Source organism: Gekko japonicus, unplaced genomic scaffold (genome assembly GCF_001447785.1).
Source record: "Gekko japonicus isolate JY-2015 unplaced genomic scaffold, Gekko_japonicus_V1.1 scaffold510, whole genome shotgun sequence".
NCBI classification, from domain to species: Eukaryota; Metazoa; Chordata; class Lepidosauria; order Squamata; family Gekkonidae; genus Gekko; species Gekko japonicus.
Window position 1 is genome coordinate 190,806 of NW_015165250.1, and position 24,349 is coordinate 215,154.

At 43.1% G+C, this 24,349-nt stretch overlaps 1 protein-coding gene across 1 annotated transcript in view; it reads right to left on the reverse strand.

Annotated features, from left to right (window-relative positions):
- LOC107109483 (ovomucoid-like) overlaps positions 1 to 23,831 on the reverse strand; it is a 48,616-nt gene extending 24,785 nt beyond the window's left edge. Inside the window, exons 1-8 of the mRNA XM_015410121.1 lie at positions 23,770 to 23,831; positions 22,763 to 22,806; positions 19,325 to 19,354; positions 18,453 to 18,583; positions 17,818 to 17,881; positions 5,422 to 5,451; positions 2,772 to 2,902; positions 2,114 to 2,177 (exon numbers count right to left, since the gene is read on the reverse strand). Coding sequence (XP_015265607.1) covers positions 2,114 to 2,177; positions 2,772 to 2,902; positions 5,422 to 5,451; positions 17,818 to 17,881; positions 18,453 to 18,583; positions 19,325 to 19,354; positions 22,763 to 22,806; positions 23,770 to 23,812 — 537 coding nt within the window. The 5' untranslated portion in view covers positions 23,813 to 23,831. The remainder of the gene's footprint in view (positions 1 to 2,113; positions 2,178 to 2,771; positions 2,903 to 5,421; positions 5,452 to 17,817; positions 17,882 to 18,452; positions 18,584 to 19,324; positions 19,355 to 22,762; positions 22,807 to 23,769) is intronic.
- Positions 23,832 to 24,349: the final 518 nt, after the last annotated feature.

A 24,349-nucleotide genomic window follows, 5' to 3' on the forward strand; every position in this document is an offset into this window, starting at 1 on the left:
TCTTCATATAAACACATACCTGGTATTGTGAAAGACAAAATACTATCTATACATTTCTATACTATTAAAAAAACAAAACAAAAACACAGTTGCAGTTTAAATGTTTTAATTCCAAATGAGACACCCTGATTAAAGATCTGCTAGCAGTAATTAAGAAAAAAAGGTTTCCTGGTCATCGATCAAGTAGTCTGAAAATGTTGGAGGAGAAAGCGCTTTCAAGGCTCTTCCTAGAAAGACAAGAGTTAAAAAGTAAGAAAACAGAATGATGTGAGACTACAGACCTGAAACAGAAGTACTTTGTTTTTTAAAATGCACAACTTTTAAAGATGAAAATATATCCACACTCTGGTTCCCTTATTGCTGCAAAGTGTCTCTAGAACTGTTTTCCTCTAAGCCACAAAAGAATACTTGGGGTACTGCCCTACGTCACTTCAACTGTATAACAGAATCTTGGGTAGTGAGTTGTTTTCTTCACTATTTAACTAGCAAAGGAGATTTCCCCCCCCGATGAGCTCCGCCACGCCCCCAACGTCAGCAATGTGGCTGCATCACTTCTGGCGGGGTTCCCCCCGGGGGCCAATTCCGCCGCGGTGGAAATCGGGCCTCCGAAGCGGGGGATTCCCCGCCCCCCGGGCCCATTTGGTAACCCTAGGGTCCAAAGATGGCTTTTTCAGAAGGAGGTACAACACTGCCTCCTTAAGTGCCTCTGGGAAGTGCCCCTCTAAGAGGGACTTGTTGATAATCTCCCGCAAGGTGCCCCGGAGCCCCTCGTGGCTAGCTTTAATCAGCCATGATGTACACGGGTCAAGGGGGCATGTGGTAGAGCGTACAATTAGGAGCAATCTGTCAGCTTCCTCTAGGCTGAGCGGGCTGAAATAATCCATAATGTGACTAGAAGATGTGCTAGGAGCCTCGAGTTCATTCACTGTATCAATTGTTGCAGGAAGGTCACGGTGGAGCAACAAAACTTTATCTGCAAAATAGCTCGCAAAAGCCCCCCAGCCAATATCCAATTCCCTATGATTTAGTCTAAGTTGTGACAGAGCAGTAATAGACCGAATTGTTCTACACAATTGGGCTCGGCGTGAGCTTGCAGACGCAATCATGGTCGTATAATACTGTCTTATTGAAGCCTTGACTGCCATTTCATAAACATCCTATAAGATGCTCTTGTAGCTTTGTTATGAGCATGCCGCCACTGCCTCTCTAGCCGTCTCAGCCCCCCGTTTCATAAGTCACAATTCCTGGGTAAACCATGGAGCGAGTCTAGACTGGGCATGCAGAGGGCGCCGGGGAGCAATCTTGTCAATGGCTGTCGAGAGTCGGCTGTGCCAGTCCTCTACAAGCTCATCCAACAAGGCGCCAGGGGGCTTTGGATCCCGAAGAGCCATCTGAAGCCGCACTGGGTCCATTTGTCTCCATGAGCGAGCCCAAATTGGCTCGCTGCCAAAACAGGGTTGGGGTGTAATATTTAAATGGGCCTTCAAGGCAAAGAGGCCCAACCATGGCACTGCCGAAGCAGTGATCCGGTCCACTGTAACCCCCATTATGAAGATCAAATCGACCTTGTGCCCAGCCCGGTGAGTGGGGGCCGTTAGAAGTTGGGAGAGTCCCAGGGCTGCCATGGATGACAGTAGGTCCTCTGCCTGCATAGAGGGTGCATCATCAGCATGGACACTGAAATCGCCCAGGACTATCAGCCTAGGGTGTTCCAAGGCCTAGCCTGTTACAGCCTTTACCAGGGATGGTAGGCAATTGCTGGTGTGTTGGGAGACTGGATCTTCCCTGATCAGTGGCAAGAGAAGAGTAATGATCTCATGAGTATCCTTTCTGCAGTTCTAGAATCTTGATTAGGCAGCTTCCCTGTACAATATTGCGCCATAATGCAGATTTAGAAATTGATTGAAATTGACAAATTGATTACATTAGCTGTTGATTGATTAAACTTTGTCATTCTTTTCTACAGATTTACAATGCAGTCATAATTAGAATGACAACTTTTTAATGCCCTTGACTTCAATGTTCTTAGAGAAGCACCCTTGACTTCAATGTTCTTAGAGAGGATGAGGATCCCACTATTATTTTCTAACCATAAAATTCTTAGTCTCCTTACCGCATCTTTGTTCTCTTTCATGCACGGCCCATCATGTTTCCGGCCAACATTTGTCTTGTGGTCTCTGAGTAGGAGGGAGAATGAAAGAAGAGTTAGGAACCTTAGCAAATAACTCCTTATATTTTGGGTGATAAAACCACCTCTTTTGAGCTTCTGAGCCTTGAAAGCTTCAATTGATGAACTTCTACTACCTTTACCCCAATGTTGTTTTTTTTAATGAGTGCCTCATTGTTATTACATTTCTTGATCCTCCTGCCATATTTTGATATTGTTGGGACTCTATTCCACTGTGCATATGCATGCACAAATGCACACACACACATATACATATGAAGGGGAAATTAACAGATTGCCCTTAGTGTAGTATAGTAGACTAAGTGATAGCTTAAGTAAACCTGGATACAGATCCTCACTGAAGCTTAGAAGGTAATTTGGGTCAATCACTATACCTAGACCATTGGATAGTGCTGATAGAGTTCCCATGCAAACCACCTTGAGTTCCATGGTAGAAAGTTAGGATGCAAATGTGATGAAGAAAAACATCTGAGATTACTAAAAAAACAACACCCCAACCCTGATGTTGTGAGGTAATGACGGGATATAATGAGATATTATTAATATTTATTGCCAAAAAGATACCTATATCTGCAGTACTTACACATTATGTTGACAAATCATGCATTCATTTACATATTCTTGATCATCTGTGCCACAGACTGGATGAGGAATGGATGGGCATTCAAGCTTCTCCGGTCTCTCCATAGAAGTCGGAATCTGACTACAATCAAGCTGTAAAAGAAGATAAATATAGTACCCAGATATCTGCTACATAATTGTACCACCCTTGATTCCAGCTATTTCTAGTGCATACATAAAGTAAAAAGATCATACTCTGAAGCTACCCTTGTCTTCAAAATTCTCCTTTCTCTCACACAAGGAAGATGGGCTATGTACATGATTGTACTGTAGCAGGTGAACCCCCCTTTAAGTGAATCGTTCGTTTTAAAAGAGGCTCATGGAAACAAAATGTCTCTTTGCCTGTCCCAAAGCAGGACATTCCCCACAAAATCACAGGGCTATACTGAGATGTCTACTTTCTTGGATACCCAGGCTCTCTAGGTTACAACTCTCTGACTGAAGAGAAGTCAGAAGTTTATTTCAAGGAAAATCCTTGCATCCCAGCCAAATATCACTTCTGTTTAGAAGAAGAAGAGATTTGATTTATACCTGAAGGAGTCTCAGAGCAGTTAAGAAATCTCTTTTCCCGTCCCCTCGCCACAATAGACACCCAGTGAGGTAGGTGGTGCTGAGAGAGCTCTTTTGAGGACCGCTCTTGAGATAACAGCTCTGAAAAAACTTGTGACTGACCCAAGGTCATGCCAGCAGTTGCAGGTGGAGAAGTGGGAAATCAAACCCGGTGCTGCCAGATTAGAGTCGGCATGCCTAACCACTACATCAAACTGGATCTCTTTTATCTTTTAAGTTTTTTTTAGATCAATCTATTAATTCTTGAAATTAGTAAATATGAAAGGATCACTATGATACAAAATATTCTTGCGCATGTACATGAAATCAGAAACAGAAATACATAATTTATCCCTTATTTAAAGATCAAAATACAATTTCTGTGTTTCTCATCTAAGCACTCTCAGAAAGATCAGGTAGTCTCATGCAACCCACATCTGAGAGATTCAGAGGTGTTTGGGTTGAGGCTATCTGAGGTTGGGATACGGAGTACACAGCTGAGAAAGTAAAATCTGTACATACTCTGCAAGTCTGAAAACTAAAGCAAATTGGCAGGCTTGCTGTTTGTTCAGCCAATACCTTTGACAGACAAGGGTCTATGACTGTGACAGTACAAAAGAAAATTAACTGGATAACTAGATCTAATGTGCATTCCTTACTCCCTGAATAAAATTTAAACTCTAACTTGAACATCTTCAACGGGAGGACTAGACTTCCCTAATTTAACTTCATACTATGAGGCAATAAATCTGGCAGATACAGTTAGGATTTTGTCTGATACCACAGACTGCAAATGGAAACAAACTGAAGAATCATACTTCGAACCAGAGGTCATTTCGGGGGGGATTGCGGGGGATCGCAGTTCCCCCGGGTGAGGTACGGGGGCGGGGCACATGATGAAGCCCCGCCCCCTGCTTCCGGCCACCCCGCTTCCGGCCCTCATTCAGCCAGGAGGAGGCAGGAGAAGAGGGAGGGTAAGTTGCTTCTTCCCTGCCTCTCCCCACCCCTGCCTGCCTGGGGCCACGGAGGGCCTTTGCGGGGCTTCCTTGCACTCCCGCCGGCCTTGCAGGTCCACCGCCAGGCCCCTCATGGGGCTCGGCAGTGGAGCTGCAAGGCCGGCGGCGGCCGGGACTGTTGGGGGCGGGGTGTGTGGCCTTATGACACACTTCCAGTGATGTCAGGGGGTGTGGCCTTATGACACACTTCTGGTGATGTCAGGGGGTGTGGCATATCCTAATGAGTTATGCTAATGAGTTCCCCTAGCTCTTTTTCTACGAAACGACCCCTGCTTCGAACCCTTACAACTCTCAGAATTATTTTGGAATCAAACAAAATTTAGACCAAAAATAATACAGGAAAATGAATTTTTGCAGAATTCACTAAAAAAAAATTGGGATAAATACAAGAAAAGCCTCTGTCCTGACCTCTCTCAAATGGCTACTTTTATAAACCAACAGTGGTTTACACTAGGACAAAGAAAATCTAGTTTTTAAAAAATGGAAGCAAGTGGGTATAACTCATATAAAAGACTTAGTAAAAAAGGGAAAATTGTACAACAAAGCTGAATTGGAATCAAAAGTTGGGAAAAAAATCCATGGTATACATATTTACAAGTGAATCACATGGTCCATATGCTATAAGATTCAGAAACTTTTACATGACATAACTTCCTTTGAACTCATTCTTGAGAAACAAAATGGAGAGATTAAAGGTCTCATTTCAAACGTATATAAATCTTGATCTCTGCAAACATTGTAATCACCAAACAATATCAAATACGGACTGCCAAGACAGAATAAAAGAAACAAATTGGCCAGAATTTTGGAAATCTCCTAGTATGTCATCTAAGATTTTTGCTATAAATTTTAATTCTTTTAAGGTCATAAATAGACGGTACCTTCGTCTGATAAGAATTCACTGTATAAATCCTAAATTAAGCCCAAAATGCTGGAAAAACTCTAGCCAAATAGGAAATTATGTACATTGTTGGTGGCTTTGCCTAGTTATGAAAAAAATTGGCTTCAAATTATAAAACATATTCATAATTACAGGGACTAACATACCGGAATCAGGTCTCTCACATTTCCTGAGTTCTGGAAAAAATTCAAATAAAACAAAATTAATCTCTTATCTTTTAGCGATTGCACAAATTTTAATAGCAAAAAATTGGAGAGAAAATCCAAGTCCTACTCTTCAAATGTGGCAAAACAAGTTATGGAAACACTTCGTATTAAGTAAGATTATGTGCCAATCAACAGAGCCTAATTTGCACAATGATCAACAAACATTTCACATTTTCTGGTTTCCTGTAGTGGACTATTTAACAGAAAAGGAGATAATCCCTAAAAATCCATATTATCAAGACTTGTTATATTTTTGAACAGTTACAAAGTTATGTTTAAATTGATTTGCTGTATCCAATAAGATTTATGCAAATTATGTATAGGAAAGGTAAAATATTCAATATTTGTTTTACAATTAAAATTAAAAATTGTTTTATAAAAAAATAGTGTGGATTCCTTAGGTAGCTATATAAGGAACTGCTTAGTAGGAGACAGCATATATCATCTCAGACCCAGAATATCAGTAGTAGGCAGATGCTTTCTCTGAGTGGCAAAGCATATTAGACTACCATAGATGGCATAGGATTAAAGGTTATAGAATTAGGAAGCCAGTGCAGTGCTTTTAGCACAGGCTGGATGTGCTCCCAAATAGGGAGTTTTATCAACAGCCTGGCTGTGGCATTTGGCACCAGTTGCAGCTTCCGGATTTGCAACAAGGGCAGCCCCATGTAGAGGGCATTACAGTAATCTAATCTTGAGGTGATCATCACATGGATCACTGTTGCCAAGTCACCATGTTCAAGAAAGGGAACCAACTGCCTAATCAGCTGAAGATGGTAAAAGGCCGACTTGACAGTGGCTGCTCCCTGGCCTCCATCGTTAAAGAGACATCCAGGAGCACTCCCAGACTCCTAACCTCCGACGCTGGCACCAATGGGGCCCCATCAAAGATTGGAAGCGGGATCCCTACTCTTGGACCACCGCGGCTCAGGCACAAAACCGCTGTCTTTGTCAAATTCAATTTCAGCCAGCTCAGCCAAAGCCAACCAGCCACAAGCTGTAACACCTAGTCTAGATCTTCTGGTTTGGAGTCAGACTGGCTGTCCAGCAGCAGATAGAGCTGGGTGTCATCTGCATACTGCTGACAACCCTAGCCCATGCCTCCGTGCAACCTGGGCAAGAGGGCGCATATAGATGTTAAAAAGTATTGGGGACAGCACCACCCCTTGGGGCACTCCACATTCCAGTGGGTGCCTTCGGGACAGCTGATCCCACAGCGCCACTCTTTGTCCCCGATCATGGAGAAAGGAAGCAAGCCAGTGCAAGGCTAGTCCCTGAATTCCAGTGTCAGCAAGGAAGTGAATCAGTAGCTGAGGGTTGACCACATCAAACACAGTTGACAGGTCTAACAATAACAGCGCTGCTGACCCACCCCGATCCAGATGCCTCTGGAGGTCATCTGTGAGGGGGACCAGTGCCATCTCCATCCCGTGACCCAGACGAAAACCAGACTGGAAGGGATCTAGAATGGAAGTGTCATCCAGAAAACCCTGTAACTGGATTGCCACTGCCCTCTCTATTATCTTGTCCAAATAGGGCAAATTGGAAACCGGCTGATAGTTGGCCAATTCGGCCGGGTCCAAAGATGGCTTTTTCAGAAAGGGGTGCAACACTGTCTCCTTAAGTGCCTCCAGGAAGTGCCCCTCTAAGAAAGACTTGTTGATAATCTCCTGCAAGGCACCCCAGAGCCCCTCATGGCCAGCTTTAATCAGCCACGATGTACATGGGCCAAGGGGGCAAGTGGTAGGGCATGCAGTTAGGAGCAATCTGTCAGCCTCTTCTAGGCTGAGTGGGCTGAAATAATCCATAATGTGACTAGAAGAAGTGCTAGGAGCCTCGAGTTCATTCACTGTATCATTTGTAGCAGAATAGCTCGCAAAAGCCTCACAGCCAATATCCAATTCCCTACGATTTAGTCTACCTTGTGTCAAGGGCGTAGACTTTGAAGAGAATGACAGAGCCAATACAAGCCATGGGGGAGCAGATAGAAAAAACATTGGGGGACCAACTGGAGAAGCAAACTCAGATTCATCTGAAACATCTAGAAGAAGTCCAGGAGAAGAATATAACAGCATTGAAGGAACTGGTTACTACAGAAATAACTTCAATCAAGCAAGAAATGGAAGGAGTTAAGAAGGATGTTCAAGCAAATGCAACCAAGACTACAGAGACAGAGGAGAAGATACAAAAAATAGAAGAGAAACAAGATTCTTTGACTCAACAAATTACAAGATCAGAGACAATGATGGAGTTCAGAAGGATGCAGACTCATCTGAGATTCAGAGGCATTAAGGAAACAGAGAATGAGAACTTAAAAGAAAAAATGATGGAAGTGATAACGGCTTTTTTGGGCGAGGAAGAAGGGTCAATGGACTCAGACTTTGATTTGATTTATAGAGTGAACTCCAGAATTGCAGAAAAGAAGAATTTACCAAGGGATGTAATTGTACAATTTGTAACAAGATCAACAACAGAGGAGATATTCAAGAAGCAATTCAACGTCCCTTTTGTAATAGAGGGAAACAAAATTATGGTGATGAGAGAACTCCCAAGAACAATACTGCAAGACAGGAAAAGGTATAAATCCTTGGCTGACAAACTCAGAGCTTTGAGCATCAGATATAGATGGGAGATTCCACAAGGTTTATCCTTTACGTATCAAGGTGGGAGGATTCAGATCAGATCGATGATGGACTTTTATAAATTTAAGGCGGACAATGCGGACGTCTTTGGAGAACTTTAAAATAAAACGCATAATGGAGTACAAATTGTTGTCATGGAATGTTAATGGATTAAATTCACCAAACAAGAGGAAAAGAATCAATCATTGGATACAGAAACAGAAATGCAACGTGATATGCTTGCAAGAAACACATATTAGAAAACAGGATATAAAATATTTAAAGAATGCTTTATTTGGAATTGAATTTTGTTCTGCGGCCTCAAACAAGAAAAAAGGAGTTGTGACATATGTGAAGAAGGAGTTACAACCTACAGAAATTTTTAAGGACATAGATGGCAGATACGTGGGTGTGGAATTAATGATTCAGCAGAAAAAAACATTGTTGATCAACGTGTACGCACCCAATGGAGCAAAGGAAAAATTTTTTAAGGATATAACTGACCAATTACAACAATTGACTTATGAGCAAGTTATTATGGCCGGAGACTTTAATGGGACAATAGATCGTGTAGACAGAAAACCACAAAAGGACAACGAATTCAGCGGAAAACTGCCAAAGAATTTTTTTGAATTAGTTAAGCAAGAAAAATTAGAAGATGTTTGGAGGAAATGGAACCCGATGCAGAAAGACTTTACTTTTTATTCCAATAGACATTGCTCTTTTTCCAGAATTGATATGATTTGGATGTCTGAAGAATTATCAATGAAAACACATAAGACTGAAATTTTGCCAAGATGTAATTCAGATCACAATCCGGTGGTATGGAGTTCCACAGAAAGGAAAAAACCCTTTCTGTGGAGGATTAATGAAGACTTGTTGGATAAGAAAACAGTAATTGAGATGTTAAAGGAAGAAACGAAACAATTCTTTCAACAAAATTTAAATAAAGAAACACCGATACAGATTGTATGGGATGCTTATAAAGCGGTGATGAGAGGAATTCTCATCTCGCAAAACGTGAAGCAAAAAAAGGAAAAACTTCAAAAACAAACAGAAGTGTTAGAAAAAATTGCTCAGAAAGAAAAGGAGGCATGACTAAACACCAAGGCGCATGGAATGCTGTTACCTTCCCACTGAAGTGGTACCTATTTATCTACTTGCAATTTCTTGCTTTCGAACTGCTAGGTAAGCAGTAATAGACCAAATTGTTCTACACAGTTGGGCTGGGCGTGAGGTTGCGGATGCCATCATGGCTGTATAGTAAGGTCTTTTTGCGGCCTTGACTGCCACCTCATAGTATCTCATAAACATCCTATAAGATGCTCTTGTAGCTTTGTTATGACCATGCCGCCACTGCCTCTCTAGCCGTCTCAGCCCCCGTTTCATTAGCCAAAACTCCTGGGTACCTCCGAGAACTAACACCTCCTTGAACTAACACCAAAAGAAGATGTCCTCCTCATCATAGGGGACTGGAATGCTAAAGTAGGAAGTCGAAAGGTAACCGGAATAACAGACAAGTTTGGCCTTGCAGAACAAAATGAAGCAGGGCAAAGGCTAACAGAGTTGTGTCAAGAGAACACACTGGTCATAGCGAACACCCTCTTCCAACAACCTAAGAGGCGACTCTACACATGGACATCACCAGATGGGCAACGCCGAAATCAGATTGATTATATAGTTTGCAGTCAAAGATGGAGAAGCGCTATACAGTCAGTTAAAACAAGACCTGGAGCTGACTGTGGCTCAAATCATGAGCTACTCATTGCAAAATTCAGACTTACACTGAAGAAAGTTGGGGAAACCACTAGGCCATTCAGATTTGACATAGATCACATCCCTGATGAATATATGGTGGAGGTGAAGAATAGGTTTAAGGGACAAGATTTGATAGAGTGCCTGAAGAACTATGGACAGAAATTCGTGACATTGTACAGGAGGCAGCAATCACCACCATCCCAAAGAAAAATAAATGCAAGAAAGCAAAGTGGCTGTCTGATGAGGCTTTACAAATAGCAGAGGAAAGAAGGAAAGCAAAAGGCAAAAGTGAAAAGGAAAGATTTACCCAACTGAATGCAGATTTCCAAAGAACAGCAAGGAGAGATAAGGAGGCCTTCCTGAATGAACAGTGCAAAGTAATAGAAGAAAACAATAGAATGGGAAGGACTAGAGATCTCATCAAGAAAATTGGAGAAATCAAGGGAGCGTTCCATGCAAAGCTGGCCATGATAAAGGACAAAAACGGTAGGGACCTAACAGAAGCAGAAGAGATTAGGAAAAGATGGCAAGAATACACAGAAGAACTATACAAGAAAGACCTCAATGTCCTTGACAAACACGACGGTATAATCACTGACCTTGAGCCAGACATCCTGGAATGTGAAGTGAAATGGGCCTTAGAAAGCATTGCTAACAACAAAGCTAGTGGAGGTGATGGTATTCCAGCTGAACTATTCAAAGTCTTAGAAGATGATGCTGTTAAAGTGCTGCACTCCATTTGCCAGCAAATTTGGAAAACGCAACAGTGGCCACAGGATTGGAAAAGATCAGTATACATTCCAATCCCAAAGAAGGGCAATGCCAAGGAATGTTCAAACTATCGCACAATTGCACTCATATCACACGCTAGCAAGGTCATGCTCAAGATCCTACAAGCTAGGCTTCAACAGTACATGGATAGAGAACTGCCAGAAGTACAAGCTGGGTTTCGAAGAGGTAGAGGAACGAGAGATCATATTGCCAACATTCGCTGGATTATGGAAAAAGCAAGAGAGTACCAGAAAAATATCTACTTCTGCTTCATTGACTATGCTAAAGCCTTTGACTGTGTGGATCACAACAAACTATGGCAGGTCCTTAAAGAGATGGGAGTACCAGACCACCTCACATGTCTCTTGAGAAACCTGTATAAGGGCCAAGAAGCGACAGTTAGAACCGGATACGGAACAACTGATTGGTTCAGCATAGGAAAAGGAGTACGACAAGGATGTATACTGTCACCTTGCTTATTTAATATATATGCAGAGTACATCATGCGAAATGCTGGCCTGGATGAATCACAAGCGGGAATTAAGATTGCTGGGGAAAAGATCAACAACCTCAGATATGCAGATGATACCACTCTAATGGCTGAAAGTGAAGTGGATCTAAAGAACCTCTTGCTCAGAGTAAAAGAGGAGAGCGCAAAAGTGGGCTTGAAGCTCAACATCAAAAAAACTAAGATCATGGCATCCGGCCCCATCACTCCTTGGCAAATAGAAGGGGAAGCTGTGGAAGTAGTGACAGACTTCACGTTCCTGGGATCCCAGATCACCGCAGACTGTGACTGCAGCCATGAAATTAAAAGACGCCTGCTCCTTGGGAGGAAAGCGATGGCGAACCTAAACAGCATGATAAAAAGTAGAGACATCACCCTGCCAACAAAAGTCCGCATGGTCAAAGCAATGGTATTCCCAGTAGTCATGTATGGCTGCGAGAGTTGGACTATAAGGAAGGCCGAGCGCCGAAGAATAGATTCTTTTGAACTATGGTGCTGGAGAAGACTCTTGAGAGTCCCTTGGACTGCAAGAAGAACAAATCAGTCAATCCTCAAAGAAATCAACCCTGACTGTTCCCTGGAAGGCCAGATAATGAAACTGAAGCTCAAATACTTTGGCCACCAAATGAGAAGGGAGCACTCACTGGAGAAGACCCTGATGCTGGGAAAGATTGAAGGTCAAAGAAGACGGGGACGGCAAAGGATGAGATGGTTAGACAGTGTCACTTTTGAATTATGGTGCTGGAGAAGACTCTTGAGAGTCCCCTGGACTGCAAGGAGATCAAATCAGTCAATCCTAAAAGAAATCAACTTTGACTGTTCCCTGGAATGCCAGATACTGAAGCGCAAATACTTTGGCCACCAAATGAGAAGGGAGCATTCATTGGAGAAAACCCTGATGCTGGGAAAGATTGAAGGTCAAAGAAGAAGGGGACGGCAAAGGATGAGACAGTGTTATCAAGGCGATGAACATGAAATTAAGCAAACTCCCCAGCACGACAGAAGACAGGAGGGCTTGGCGTGATGTGTCCCATGGGGTCGCGAAGAGTCGGACTCAACTGTGCGACTGAACAGCAACAATCAGCTTCCAGATTTGTGACAAGGTCAGCCCCATGTAGAGGACATTACAGTAATCCAATCTTGAGGTGACCATCGCATGGATCACTGTTGCCAAGTCACCATGTTCTAGGACGGGAACCATCTGCGTAATCAGCTGAAGGTGGAAAAAGCCGACTTGGCAGTGGCTGCTACCTGGGCCTCCATTGGGGCCCGTTACAAGTTGGGAGAGTCCCAGGGCTGTCATGGATAACAGTAGGTCCTCTGCCTGTGTACAGGGTGCATCATCAGCATGGACACTGAAATCACCCAGGACTATCAGCCTAGGGTGTTTCAAGGTCCTGTCTGATACGGCCTCTACCAGGGCAGGTAGGCTTTTGCTGGTGTTTTGGAAGTCTGGATTTTCCCTGATCAATGGTAAGAGAAGAGTAATGATCTCATTACTATCCTTTCCACAGTTCTAGAATCTTGATTAGGCAGCTTCCCTGTACAATACTGCGCCATAATGCAGATTTAGAAATTGATTGAAATTGACAAATTGATTACACTTTGTCATTCTTTTCTACAGATTCACAATGCAGTCTTAATTAGAATGTGAACTTTTTAATGTTCTTTCCCCCCCAAATATATTCAATGTTCTTTTTCCCCCAAATATATTTTATTATTTTAATACAACAAAATAGAAATATCAGAACAGTACAACATTACTTTGGAACGTTAACATTCAAAGAATTGAGGAAAATTTATCTTTGTCAACTCCGTGCACTCCATGCATAGTTTCATAAACCTCTATCATATCCCCCTGCATACATCTCTATGATGTCTCCCCTGAGTCATCTCTTTTCTAAACTGAAAAGTTCTAGACTCTTCAGTGTTTCCTCATAGGGAAGGTGTTCCAATCCCTTACTGAAACTATTGGGAGTGGTCTGCCCCTTTCTAAGAGGCAGTAGGATCACTTCCCACTTTATGCAGCGGCAAATCCACAGTTTCCAAGGAGTGAGCATGATGTGGACTTATAGACAGTCACTGCTGCACATTGGCATATATTTGCATGAAAGACATATATGTTGCATGTATACTTTAGAGTTCTGCATGCACAGTAGACATCTTAAGTGCACACCTAAAAATTTTGATGAAGTTAAATGGCCCTTTGTGACCACTTTGTAAGGTAACATGAAATATTCTTCTGCACAACTGAAGTAGAGCCAGCATGGATGAAATTTTGTGTCTGACACCCCCAAAATAGCATCAGAAAATTGCCCCCCTCCACTCGGCCGCTCTCTGCTTGGGCTCAGAAGCACGGTGGACCTGCACTCGCTGCTGCAGAGGGGCCTGAGGAACGGTCTTCAGCAACGCTTCTGCCCTGTGTCCCGTCCCGGCCTATGTCATTTCCCGGCTTGCCGAGAAGGGCCGGGGCGGGGGCGGGGCCGGCCGGAGCTTCAATTCCTGGATGCAGCTGGCAGAGCCTCGCGCCCTCCGGATGCCCCCGTCCACCAGCTGGCCGCCGGGGAGGCTGTGCCATGCGAATGGCATAAGGGGCCGGCTTCTGGACTCCCGAGTGGTCGGCGCTGCGGAGGGGGTAGGTTCTTTGACTCCGCTTCAGGTGGAGGAGCGGGGGGCGGCAGGCTGAGGCAGAAAAGGAGGGTGGGTGAGGGCTGAGGCTGCTGGTTCCCCCCCAGCCCCGAAGCGAGGGTCGTGCAGCTTGCCGCGCGGCCCTCGCTGCTTGCAGAGCGTTCCCTGCGCATGCGCAGGGGACGCTCTGTAAGTTTCGGGGGGATTTAAACATCCCCCCGTTTCCCCCCCAGGATTTAGGATTTTTGTGCAACAAGCATCTCCCTCCCCCCCAGGTCCCCCCGATGCGCGGATTTAAGTATCCGCACGCACGGGGGGACCTCGGTATTAGATATATAGATACAACAATGAGGAAAAAATAGCTCTTTAGTAAGAAGTCAGTTACAATATTAACTTTTAATGAAAACACTACTCTCCATTCTTATTAAACAAGGTGCGAGCTATCTATAATATCTATTTCTTTGTAGACGAAGAAGAGGATATTGGATTTATACCCTGCCGTTCACTACCCAAAGGTGTCTCAGATGGGCTTACAAACTCCTTTCCCTTCCCCTCCCCACAACAGACACCCTGTGAGGTAGGTGGGGCTGAGAGAGCTCTTGACAGAAACTGCTCTTTTTTCAAGAACTGCTCTTATCAGAACCACGGCTTGCCCAAGGTAATCCAGCCAGGTGCAAGTGGAGGAGTGGGGAATCAAACCCGGTTCTCCCAGATTAGAGTTCGCACACTTAACCACTACACCAAACTGGTATTATTTATCACTATTCTTGTTCCTAAAATTATTCTTACTTGGTATTAAGTAATTTAAATTAAAATTAGAAAACTAAACTCTAAAATAACTTCCTTAACTACAAGCTTACCTAACCTGTTCCTATCTAACAACTAACCTTAATACCTGCAGGTTTTGCAATCAAAAGCAGGAAATCAGAATTAAAATCCTAACCCTCTTAAGGTACCTTCTTCCAAGAGTCTCAGATATGCTTTCCCCTTCGTCCCCAACCTACCACTATAACTAATTCTGTAGTATTATTTATACACAAAACATCTTACTATTAATGTGCTGCAAAACGTTCTATTGCTTAAGATAACATAACCTAATATATTTATAATATCAAAAATCAACGTTCTGTGTTTGTTCTTGCATGAGATACTAGAATTTTACTTTCCTTGGATGGAGTTGTGTTAAATTACAACTTCCGTTTTGAGTTTCTCTTGTCGGCTTCATCTGGGTTTTTTAAACCTAGTTTCAGTAATACTCAGACCAGCTGCAGGGCTTGTTGCTTGCAGACATTCACCTTTATGTATAACTTGTAGAGTTGCTGGACAAATCCAATTGTATTTAACTTTAGCCTCTTGTAGTTTCATAGTGGTGGGCTTTAGCTCTCTCCTTTTACTTATGGCCTCTGAAGGTAAGTCTGGGAATGCTTTAGTTTTATGTCCTTCAAAATCAAGTGTTCTTAATATTCCTTTCCTTACTCTATAGTCTAAAGCTATTATTACAATATTTCTTGGACCTTTCGTTTGGGTGTTTCTTGGAGAACCAATGCAATAGGCCTTTACAATCACTGGTACTACATCCTTCTCTAGATTAAGGATAATTGCTAGCCAGTTTGCCATAAAGTCAGAAAGTTCCTCATTTGTATTAAGTTGTTCCAGAAATCCTCTAAATTTAATGTTGTTCTTACACATTTCCATTCCAAGAGAGAGGATTTTATGTTGCATAGTTACATTTTGAGTTTGCAAAATGTGCGTTTCTTCCTGTATTGTTTCAGCCAGAGTCATTGCGCACTCCACTTTTTTGTGAATCTCAATTATGTTTTTCTTTATTTCTATTAGTTGCTCTTGAACAGGTGTCAAGAAACAAGTCTCTCAGACATGTAAGTATTTGCATTAGTTAGTTAGATAGTAAGTTTTAGCTGAATAACATGAGGAAAGCAGGTTAGTCTGATATCAACCACCTGTTAACAAGCATTAGCTGATACAACTTGGTGCACCTGGGTATTGTCAAACCTCAGCATGACTAAGGAAAATCTTGACAGCCGAAGTTCTAGATCACCACGTGCAAACCACTAATTAGAGTAGTAATTGCTTGACAGCTGAGCTGCTATTAAGTAGGAAGCAAGCAGGTATTGTCACCTTGCTTATTTAATATATATGCAGAGTACATCATGCGAAATGCTGGCCTGGATGAATCACAAGCGGGAATTAAGATTGCTGGGGAAAAGATCAACAACCTCAGATATGCAGATGATACCACTCTAATGGCTGAAAGTGAAGAGGACCTAAAGAGCCTCTTGCTCAGAGTAAAAGAGGAGAGCGCAAAAGTGGGCTTGAAGCTCAACATCAAAAAAACTAAGATCATGGCATCCAGCCCCATCACTCCTTGGCAAATAGAAGGGGAAGTCGTGGAAGTAGTGACAGACTTCACGTTCCTGGGATCCCAGATCACCGCAGACTGTGACTGCAGCCATGAAATTAAAAGATGCCTGCTCCTTGGGAGGAAAGTGATGGCGAACCTAAACAGCATGATAAAAAGTAGAGACATCACCCTGCCAACAAAAGTCCGCATGGTCAAAGCAATGGTATTCCCAGTAGTCATGTATGGCTGCGAGAGTTGGACTATAAGGAAGGCCGAGCGCCGAAGAATAGATTCTTTTGAACTATGGTGCTGGAGAAGACTCTTGAGAGTCCCTTGGACTGCAAAAAGATCAAATCAGTCAATCCTAAAAGAAATCAACCCTGACTGTTCCCTGGAAGGCCAGATAATGAAACTGAAGCTCAAATACTTTGGCCACCAAATGAGAAGGGAGCACTCCCTGGACAAGACCCTGATGCTGGGAAAGATTCAAGGTCAAAGAAGACGGGGACGGCAAAGGATGAGATGGTTAGACAGTGTCATCGATGCAACGAACATGAAATTGAGCCAACTTCAGAGGACGGCGGAAGACAGGAGGGCCTGGCGGGAGATGATCCATGGGGTCGCGAAGAGTCGGACTCGACTGTGCGACTGAACAACAACAAGCAGGTAGCAAAAAGGCATCCAGATCCAGCCAGAAGCCAAGAGTCAGAAGCTAAGTATGGAGGGTAGGAACTACATGCATCTATCCAAAGAAATGCTGGAGTGAGAGGCCGGGATTTTTGCAGAAGAATTCTAGCACCCTTCAAGCACCATGTTGGATAAGATGAACGGCAACCTTGGCATAGGGCCGTTAAACCAGAAGGAGGGACGGCTATTTCCTACCATCAGCCCAGCTTCTTCAGCATTGCTGCTGCGAGCCAACTTAGATAGTTAGGTTTTCTTTGTTTGTGTTTGTGCATTGTGCACTCCTCTTTTCTCTTACCAGTTTGTTTTTAATCTGTGTGTTGTCTTTGTAATAAATATATATATATATATAATTGGATTGAGTCACTGGCCCATCCATCAAGCCTTCGAAATCGGTCAAACTATTAGCATATAAGCAGGCAATATCTTTTACTTATCACTACTGTGCTGGTTGAAATGACCCAAATTAAGGAAACACAGCCCGGAGTCTCTAAGGCAGCCCCAAGTGAAGGTGATAGCACAGAGGCGATAGGGCGGGGTTATGACAACAGGTATAAGCAAAGATCCCATTTTTAATAGCACCCTGTCCTCCATCTCCATTAAATCAAGCTTTGAGAGAGGGGTGAGGATCTCTTGATCCTCTATGTTCTTGTCCGCCATTTTAGATTGGCTGCGACTCCTGCCCCAGCAAATTCGCCATTGGATAAATCTCAGAAAAAACAGTTTTACCGACCGAATTTCTGCAGCTTGATGATTTTTAGACAGTCACATCTCTCTCTGCTGATTTTTTCAATGTTTGTTTTGCAGATTTTTGTTGATTATATATATATATATTGATTTATATAAGCTGGGGAAGAGCTTTGGGCTCAGGTGTCCATTCCGTCTCGCATGATGCCATGCCCCCCCGACTTCAATGTTCTTAGAGAAGCACCCTTGACTTCAATGTTCTTAGAGAGGATGAGGATCCCACTATTATTTTCTAACCATAAAATTCTTAGTCTCCTTACCGCATTTTTGTTCTCTTTCTTGCACGGCCCATCATGTTTCCGGCCAACATTTGTCTTGTGGTCTCTGGGTAGGAGGGAGAATGAAAGAAGAGTTAGGAACCATAGTAAATAACTCCTTATATTCTGGGTGATAAAACGACCTCTTTTGAGCTTCTGAGCCTTGAAAGTTTCAAGTGATAAACTTCTACTACCTTTACCCCAATGTTGTTGGGGGGGGGTTATGAGTGCCTCATTATTATTACATTTCTTGATGCCTTCTGCCGTTGGGACTCTATTCCACTGTGCATATGTATGCACACATGCACACACACATATATACATATGAAGGGAAAATTAACAGATTGCCCTTAGTGTAGTATAGTAGACTAAGTGATAGCTTAAGTAAACCTGGATACAGATCCTCACTGAAGCTTAGAAGGTAATTTGGGTCAATCACTATACCTAGACCATTGGATACCCATGCAAACCACCTTGAGTTCCATGGTAAAAACTTAGGATCCAAATGTGATGAAGAAAGACATCTGAGATTACTAAAAAAAACCCCAACCCTGATGTTGTGAGGTAATGACTGGATATAATGAGATATGATTAATATTGTCTATTGCCAAAAAGATACCTATATCTGCAGTACTTACACATTATGTTGACAAATCATGCATTCATTTACATATTCTTGATCATCTGTGCCACAGACTGGATGAGGAATGGATGGGCATTCAAGCTTCTCCGGTCTCTCCATAGAAGTCGGAATCTGACTACAATCAAGCTGTAAAAGAAGATAAATATAGTACCCAGATATCTGCTACATAATTGTACCACCCTTGATTCCAGCTATTTCTAGTGCATACATAAAGTAAAAAGATCATACTCTGAAGCTACCCTTGTCTTCAAAATTCTCCTTTCTCTCACACAAGGAAGATGGGCTATGTACATGATTGTACTGTAGCAGGTGAACCCCCCTTTAAGTGAATCGTTCGTTTTAAAAGAGGCTCATGGAAACAAAATGTCTCTTTGCCTGTCCCAAAGCAGGACATTCCCCACAAAATCACAGGGCTATACTGAGATGTCTACTTTCTTGGATACCCAGGCTCTCTAGGTTACAACTCTCTGACTGAAGAGAAGTCAGAAGTTTATTTCAAGGAAAATCCTTGCATCCCAGCCAAAGATCACTTCTGTTTAGAAAAAGGAGAAGAGATTTGATTTATACCTGAAGGACTCTCAGAGCAGTTTACAAATCTCTTTTCCCCTTCCCTCCCCACAATAGACACCCAGTGAGGTAGGCGGGGCCCTTTTGAGAACTGCTCTTGAGATAACAGCTCTGAAAGAACTTGTGACTGACCCAAGGTCACGACAGCAGTTGCAGGTGGAGAAGTGGGAAAACAAACCTGGTGCGGCCAGATTAAAGTCGGCATGCCTAACCACTACATCAAACTGGATCTCTTTTATCTTTTAAGTTTTTTTATTTAAAATCAATCTAATATATTCATAATTACAGGGACTAACATACCGGAATCAGGTCTCTCACATTTCCTGAGTTCTGGAGAAAATACAAATAAAACAAAATTAATCTCTTATCTTTTAGCGATTGCACAAATTTTAATAGCAAATAATTGGAGAGAAAAATCAAGTCCTACTCTTCAAATGTGGCAAAACAAGTTATGGAAACACTTCGTATTAAGTAAGATTATGTGCCAATCAACAGAGCCTAATTTGCACAATGATCAACAAACATTTTATGCTTTCTGGTTTCCTGAAGTGAACTATTTAACAGAAAAGGAGATAATCCCTAAAAATCCATATTATCAATACTTGTTATATTTTTGAACAGTTACAAAGTTATAATGTTTAAATTGAGTTGCCTCCCCACTTTTGCTTCCCCTTCTGACATCACTTCCGGTGATGTCAGGGGGCATGGCATATGCTAATAGCCTAGTAACTAATTAGCATACCATATGCTAATGAGCTCCTGCAGCTCTTTTTCTACGAAAAGACCCCTGAATTCATGTATAGCCTGACTTTCTCACCCTGGGAACCCAAAGTGGCTTCCATCATTCTCCTCTCCTCCATTTTATCCTCACAACAACTCCGTGAGGTAAGTTAGGTTGAGAGAGTGCAATTGGCCCAAGATCACCTAGTGAGCTTCCATGGCATGGGTGGGAAGTCCAATCTGGATCTCTTAGAGACTAGTTCAGCACTCTTAGCCACTACACCACACTGGCTGTAGTTGAAGTATATCCCTACAGAAATCTTTTTTCTTTTAAAATATTTATTCAAGACCTAGCCAACCTTACAAATATCAAGCACAATCCTGTATGTGTGTCACTGAACTGAATATGAACTACTGTGCTCTTCCATACAGGGCCAGCTTCAGGTTTTGAGGGGCCCTCATCTGACTAACCAGGGGTCCTCATCTGACTACCACCAAGGCCCCACTTAATGCCTTCCTTTGAACCCCTGACATGTGCATCCCCCCCACTAACCTTGGTGTTCTTCTCCCATTTGCAAGTTGTCCCAGTGCCCATGCTCAGTTATCTGCACCATCTGTGCATCCTGTCCCTGACAGCGCTGTCCAGTGTATGCAGCTGCCATTGCCACCAGGAATGCCATCCCTGTGCACCACCTACACACTCTTCTTTGATGACTCTGAGTAGTTGGGACACTGATACAAAGAGGTGGCAGGGAAAGTGGGGGAGGTTAGCAGCAGTGGGCCCCACCAGAAGTCCTGGCAGCTGCCCTACCTCAGGGTATGCTGACACTGGCCCTGCTTCAACAAATGTCATTTGCGCTAGTTGCAGAGGAAAATTCCTGGGAGGACATACCTGATTTATCTAGAAACTGAGCACACTGGCCTTTCCCTGATTTGGTGAACTGATATTTGGTGGACACTGTGGAGAAACACCCCCCCATCCTGGAATTCAACCACTGGGTTACACTGTATCCACATCACAGGAGCCCTCTGCAAATCTTTAGCTAGCACAGAGGACAAGTACTAGGAATGATGTACCCATCTCCCAAGCACAGAGCACTCATGCTCTTAGTTATGCAAATAGAAATCCAGGGGGAAACAAAGGGTTTAACATCTCACAACTTGCTAGAATATCACACCTCAGATGATAGAATCACGGACAGCCAAATGGCCAGAAAGTGTCTTTTTCGGTAGAATGATCTCTCACTCTTTCACTCTCACTCTTTCACTCTTTCATCCCTTCTGGCGCCCCCCCCCTGCGCCCACCAATTTCCAAAAATAAATGCATTTTAGGAAGAATGAAAAACACAAATAATCAAGAAACTCCCAGAGTATGGGGCCGGGTTCAGTTTGGCGCCCCTAAGGGCCATCCTGCTGTAGGCGACCGCCTAGTGAGTGAGTCGGCCCTGCTAAGCACCAGGGTGCACGGAACTGCTTTTGAACTGCTAGGTTGGCAGGAGCTGGAACTAGAGACGGGAGCTCACTCCGTTATGCCTCACGCCTTCACCTGTTGGGCCGAGGGAAGGAGAGAGTGGAGGGAGAAGCGCTGCTGCCCCGCCCCGGAGGTGAGAGAGGAGAAGGCGGGCAGGGGGCGCCCCTCTGCCCTACCTGCCTGCTGGGGCCAGATGGGACTGTCGCGGGAGGAGGGCGCCCCCCCAAAGGGATGCGTCTGCGTGGCTGGCCAGGGAAGGCAAGGCCAAGCGGGACGCATCCCTTTGGGGGAGGCGGGCGCAGTTTGGCGCCCCTGAGGGCCGGTGTGCTCTAGGCGAGTGCCTAGCTTGCCTAGTGGGAGAGCCGGCCCTGCATGTAGGACTAAATCTTCACTTAGGGACTCTATCTCGCCTATGCAGCAAGGGACAAGGGGGAGAAGTCTCAGTTCTAATTTACTGCAACTTCAAGAAACACTAGCCTATCCTAATTAAACATTGTTAGTGATATAAGTATCTACTGTAGGGTGGGGGGGACTGCATATTTTCACCCTTTCTTTGGATCTTTGATCACCTTGAAATTTGAACAGACCACATATACTTTTTTTATTTTGGTTTATTAAATATTCTTGTATTTTGAATGTTTTAAGCCTGATCTCTTTAAATGCACCACCTATTTGGTCTTGTTATCTGAGTTATCGTAATTGGGAGGAGCAGCAGGTAAGCTCACCATCCCTGGAGTGCAGTAGTTCAAAGCTACAAAAGTCCCTGAGTTTGTAGGGTGAAGCAGGTGGTGTGGCAACTTGGTGGAGCCTCTAAACAGCATTGCAGGTACAGAATGCTGGATATGCTTTCTGCTCTATGCTCTCTGATATGCTGCTGCTGCTGGTTACTACCTGTGTCCCGGTCACACCAGTGAGATAATCTGGGGGTGAAGCGAGGCTTTTTGCTCTGGAGCAAAAGGAAGTGCAGTATCGCGATCAGGCGTTTTCCCTGAGGCTCCGTGCACATGCCCTCAGCCTTGATCACACGTTGATGGTGAAGCGTGGTAAAGAAGGGTGAGGCAGTTCAGCAGTACGCATTTGTGCGCATACGCAGTTCTGCGTTTGTGCGCATACCACCGGATGCGACGAGATACCAGCGCTTGCATGATCTGACGCCTGCCCGTGCCCCGTGTTTTCCGGAAAATAGTGCACTTCCCCGGTATCGTTTAACTCCGTATCTTTGGCCAGGCGATACGGGTTGCCGATGGGTGCGGGACGCTTGCCAGATGTTCCCAATTGTGCCCGTAAAATCTGCCCAGCATTCGTCCCTATCACACAGCTAATTCTGCGTGTGACCGGACCCTTAGTTTGTTTTTGGTACCAACTGGAAGGAAGGGGAACGGGAAGCAACACTGAGCAGAGATAGGTTAGTCACCGAGTTTCCAGCCTCTGGGAACCCAAAAGAATGGCTGTGAATCATGCTCTATCTCTGCCAACAGGTTATTTATTGTTACACATAATTTGTATTTTTACAACTTGCTGGGGAAAGCAGAAAAGGCAGCACTTACTTTTTCTGGTTCTCCTTTTGGTACTTCTAACTGACTGAAAACTCCTGAAAGACAAAAAAAAAAGAAAGAAGAAGACACATCTTAAAGACACATTGAATTCAAATAATTAATCTGTGAAATAAGGGAGTGCACAATTGTTTATTCCTTCCAAATACTGTAACTCAAAACAACTTTTCTGAACTGATTATATGTTATAACAGAAACACAAATCATAAGATGCTCTAACATGAATTCAGAATGATTGCTCAGTCTTATTAGCTCTTTGTAGTATAAGGCAGTTGGGCTGATTCAGTATATAGTACAGTGAGATAATATTTGAACAGTTCTGGTTATGTGTTTCCAGAAGAGAAAATGAGCAGGACTTTATATGTGGACATCAGCATTTCTTGTCATTATTAATCTGTACCTATAAACAGGGTCATTATCTTCTTATTGGCCGCACTTAGGGTGACCAAAGGGGATTAGTTGAGTAGAACAAAAGATTTCAACACATTCCAAGTTTATCTCTTGCACAACAAGCAGCTCTTGCCTAAACACACTCATTTACTCAACAACTATTTCTTTGTAAGTGAGTTTGTTTAGAAATGTATACCTCATTTTTCCTAGCCAGCAGGAACCCAAAGCGATTTACATAAACCTACTGCCTCCATCTTATCCTCACAACAGTGTTATGATATAAGTTAGGCTGAGAGAGAGTGATGGGCTTAAAGTCATCCAGTGAGCTTCCATGGCACAGCAAACCTGATTATCCCAGAACAATCTGACACTGTAACCACGGTACAATGCTGATTATACATATAAGAATATTGTCCTTTACTTCTGGTCTCCCTATCCATCTTATAGATGCTGCTAAAAGATTGCAAAGAGATTTGTGTGTCAATATTAGATATAGCATTGTAAGAATCAAATGCACTCAGAAGTAAGCCACATTTGATTCAGTGGGGTTTGCTCCTAGGAAAGTATTCTTAGGATTTCAGCCTGAAGACCTTCTTTTAGGAGGGACTCACCTGAGACACACAGAAGTGCCACAGCAAGGACAAAGACACCCATTCTGGTCACAGAGGAAACAGTGATGTAATGACTGGTGTTCAGTTGAGGACGATGTTCTCTTACTGCATAGAGTTTTCCAGGTGTAGATACTCCCATATATATATGTGCAGTAGTTTACATAAGAGATTCTCGTTACGAAAGACTTGGCACCCTAAGAATAAGTCCAAAATGAAAGACGTGGCAACATATGGGAGGATTGTTTCATCTGAAGTGGAATGGGGCGGGTTTAACATAGAACTGGGGGAACCTTTAACCTTTTCCTTCTCAGCTGTTTGTGTACTCAAATTCCACCAATGCTACTTTTCTTCCCATTCCAAGTAAAACTTGAACATTGATTTATTTTTAAAAAGCAAAAAAAAGGACAAGGGGGAAAATACTTAAACTCCAGCAATTAAATAAGATTTTGAAAATAGAGAAAGAGAAAAGAAAAAAATGAAAAACAAGATACTCATAAAGACAAAAAAGTAACAACAATGGTGGCAAATCTATAGATAAGTTTCTATAAAAAGTTTTCAAATATCAAAAAATAAGTCCATA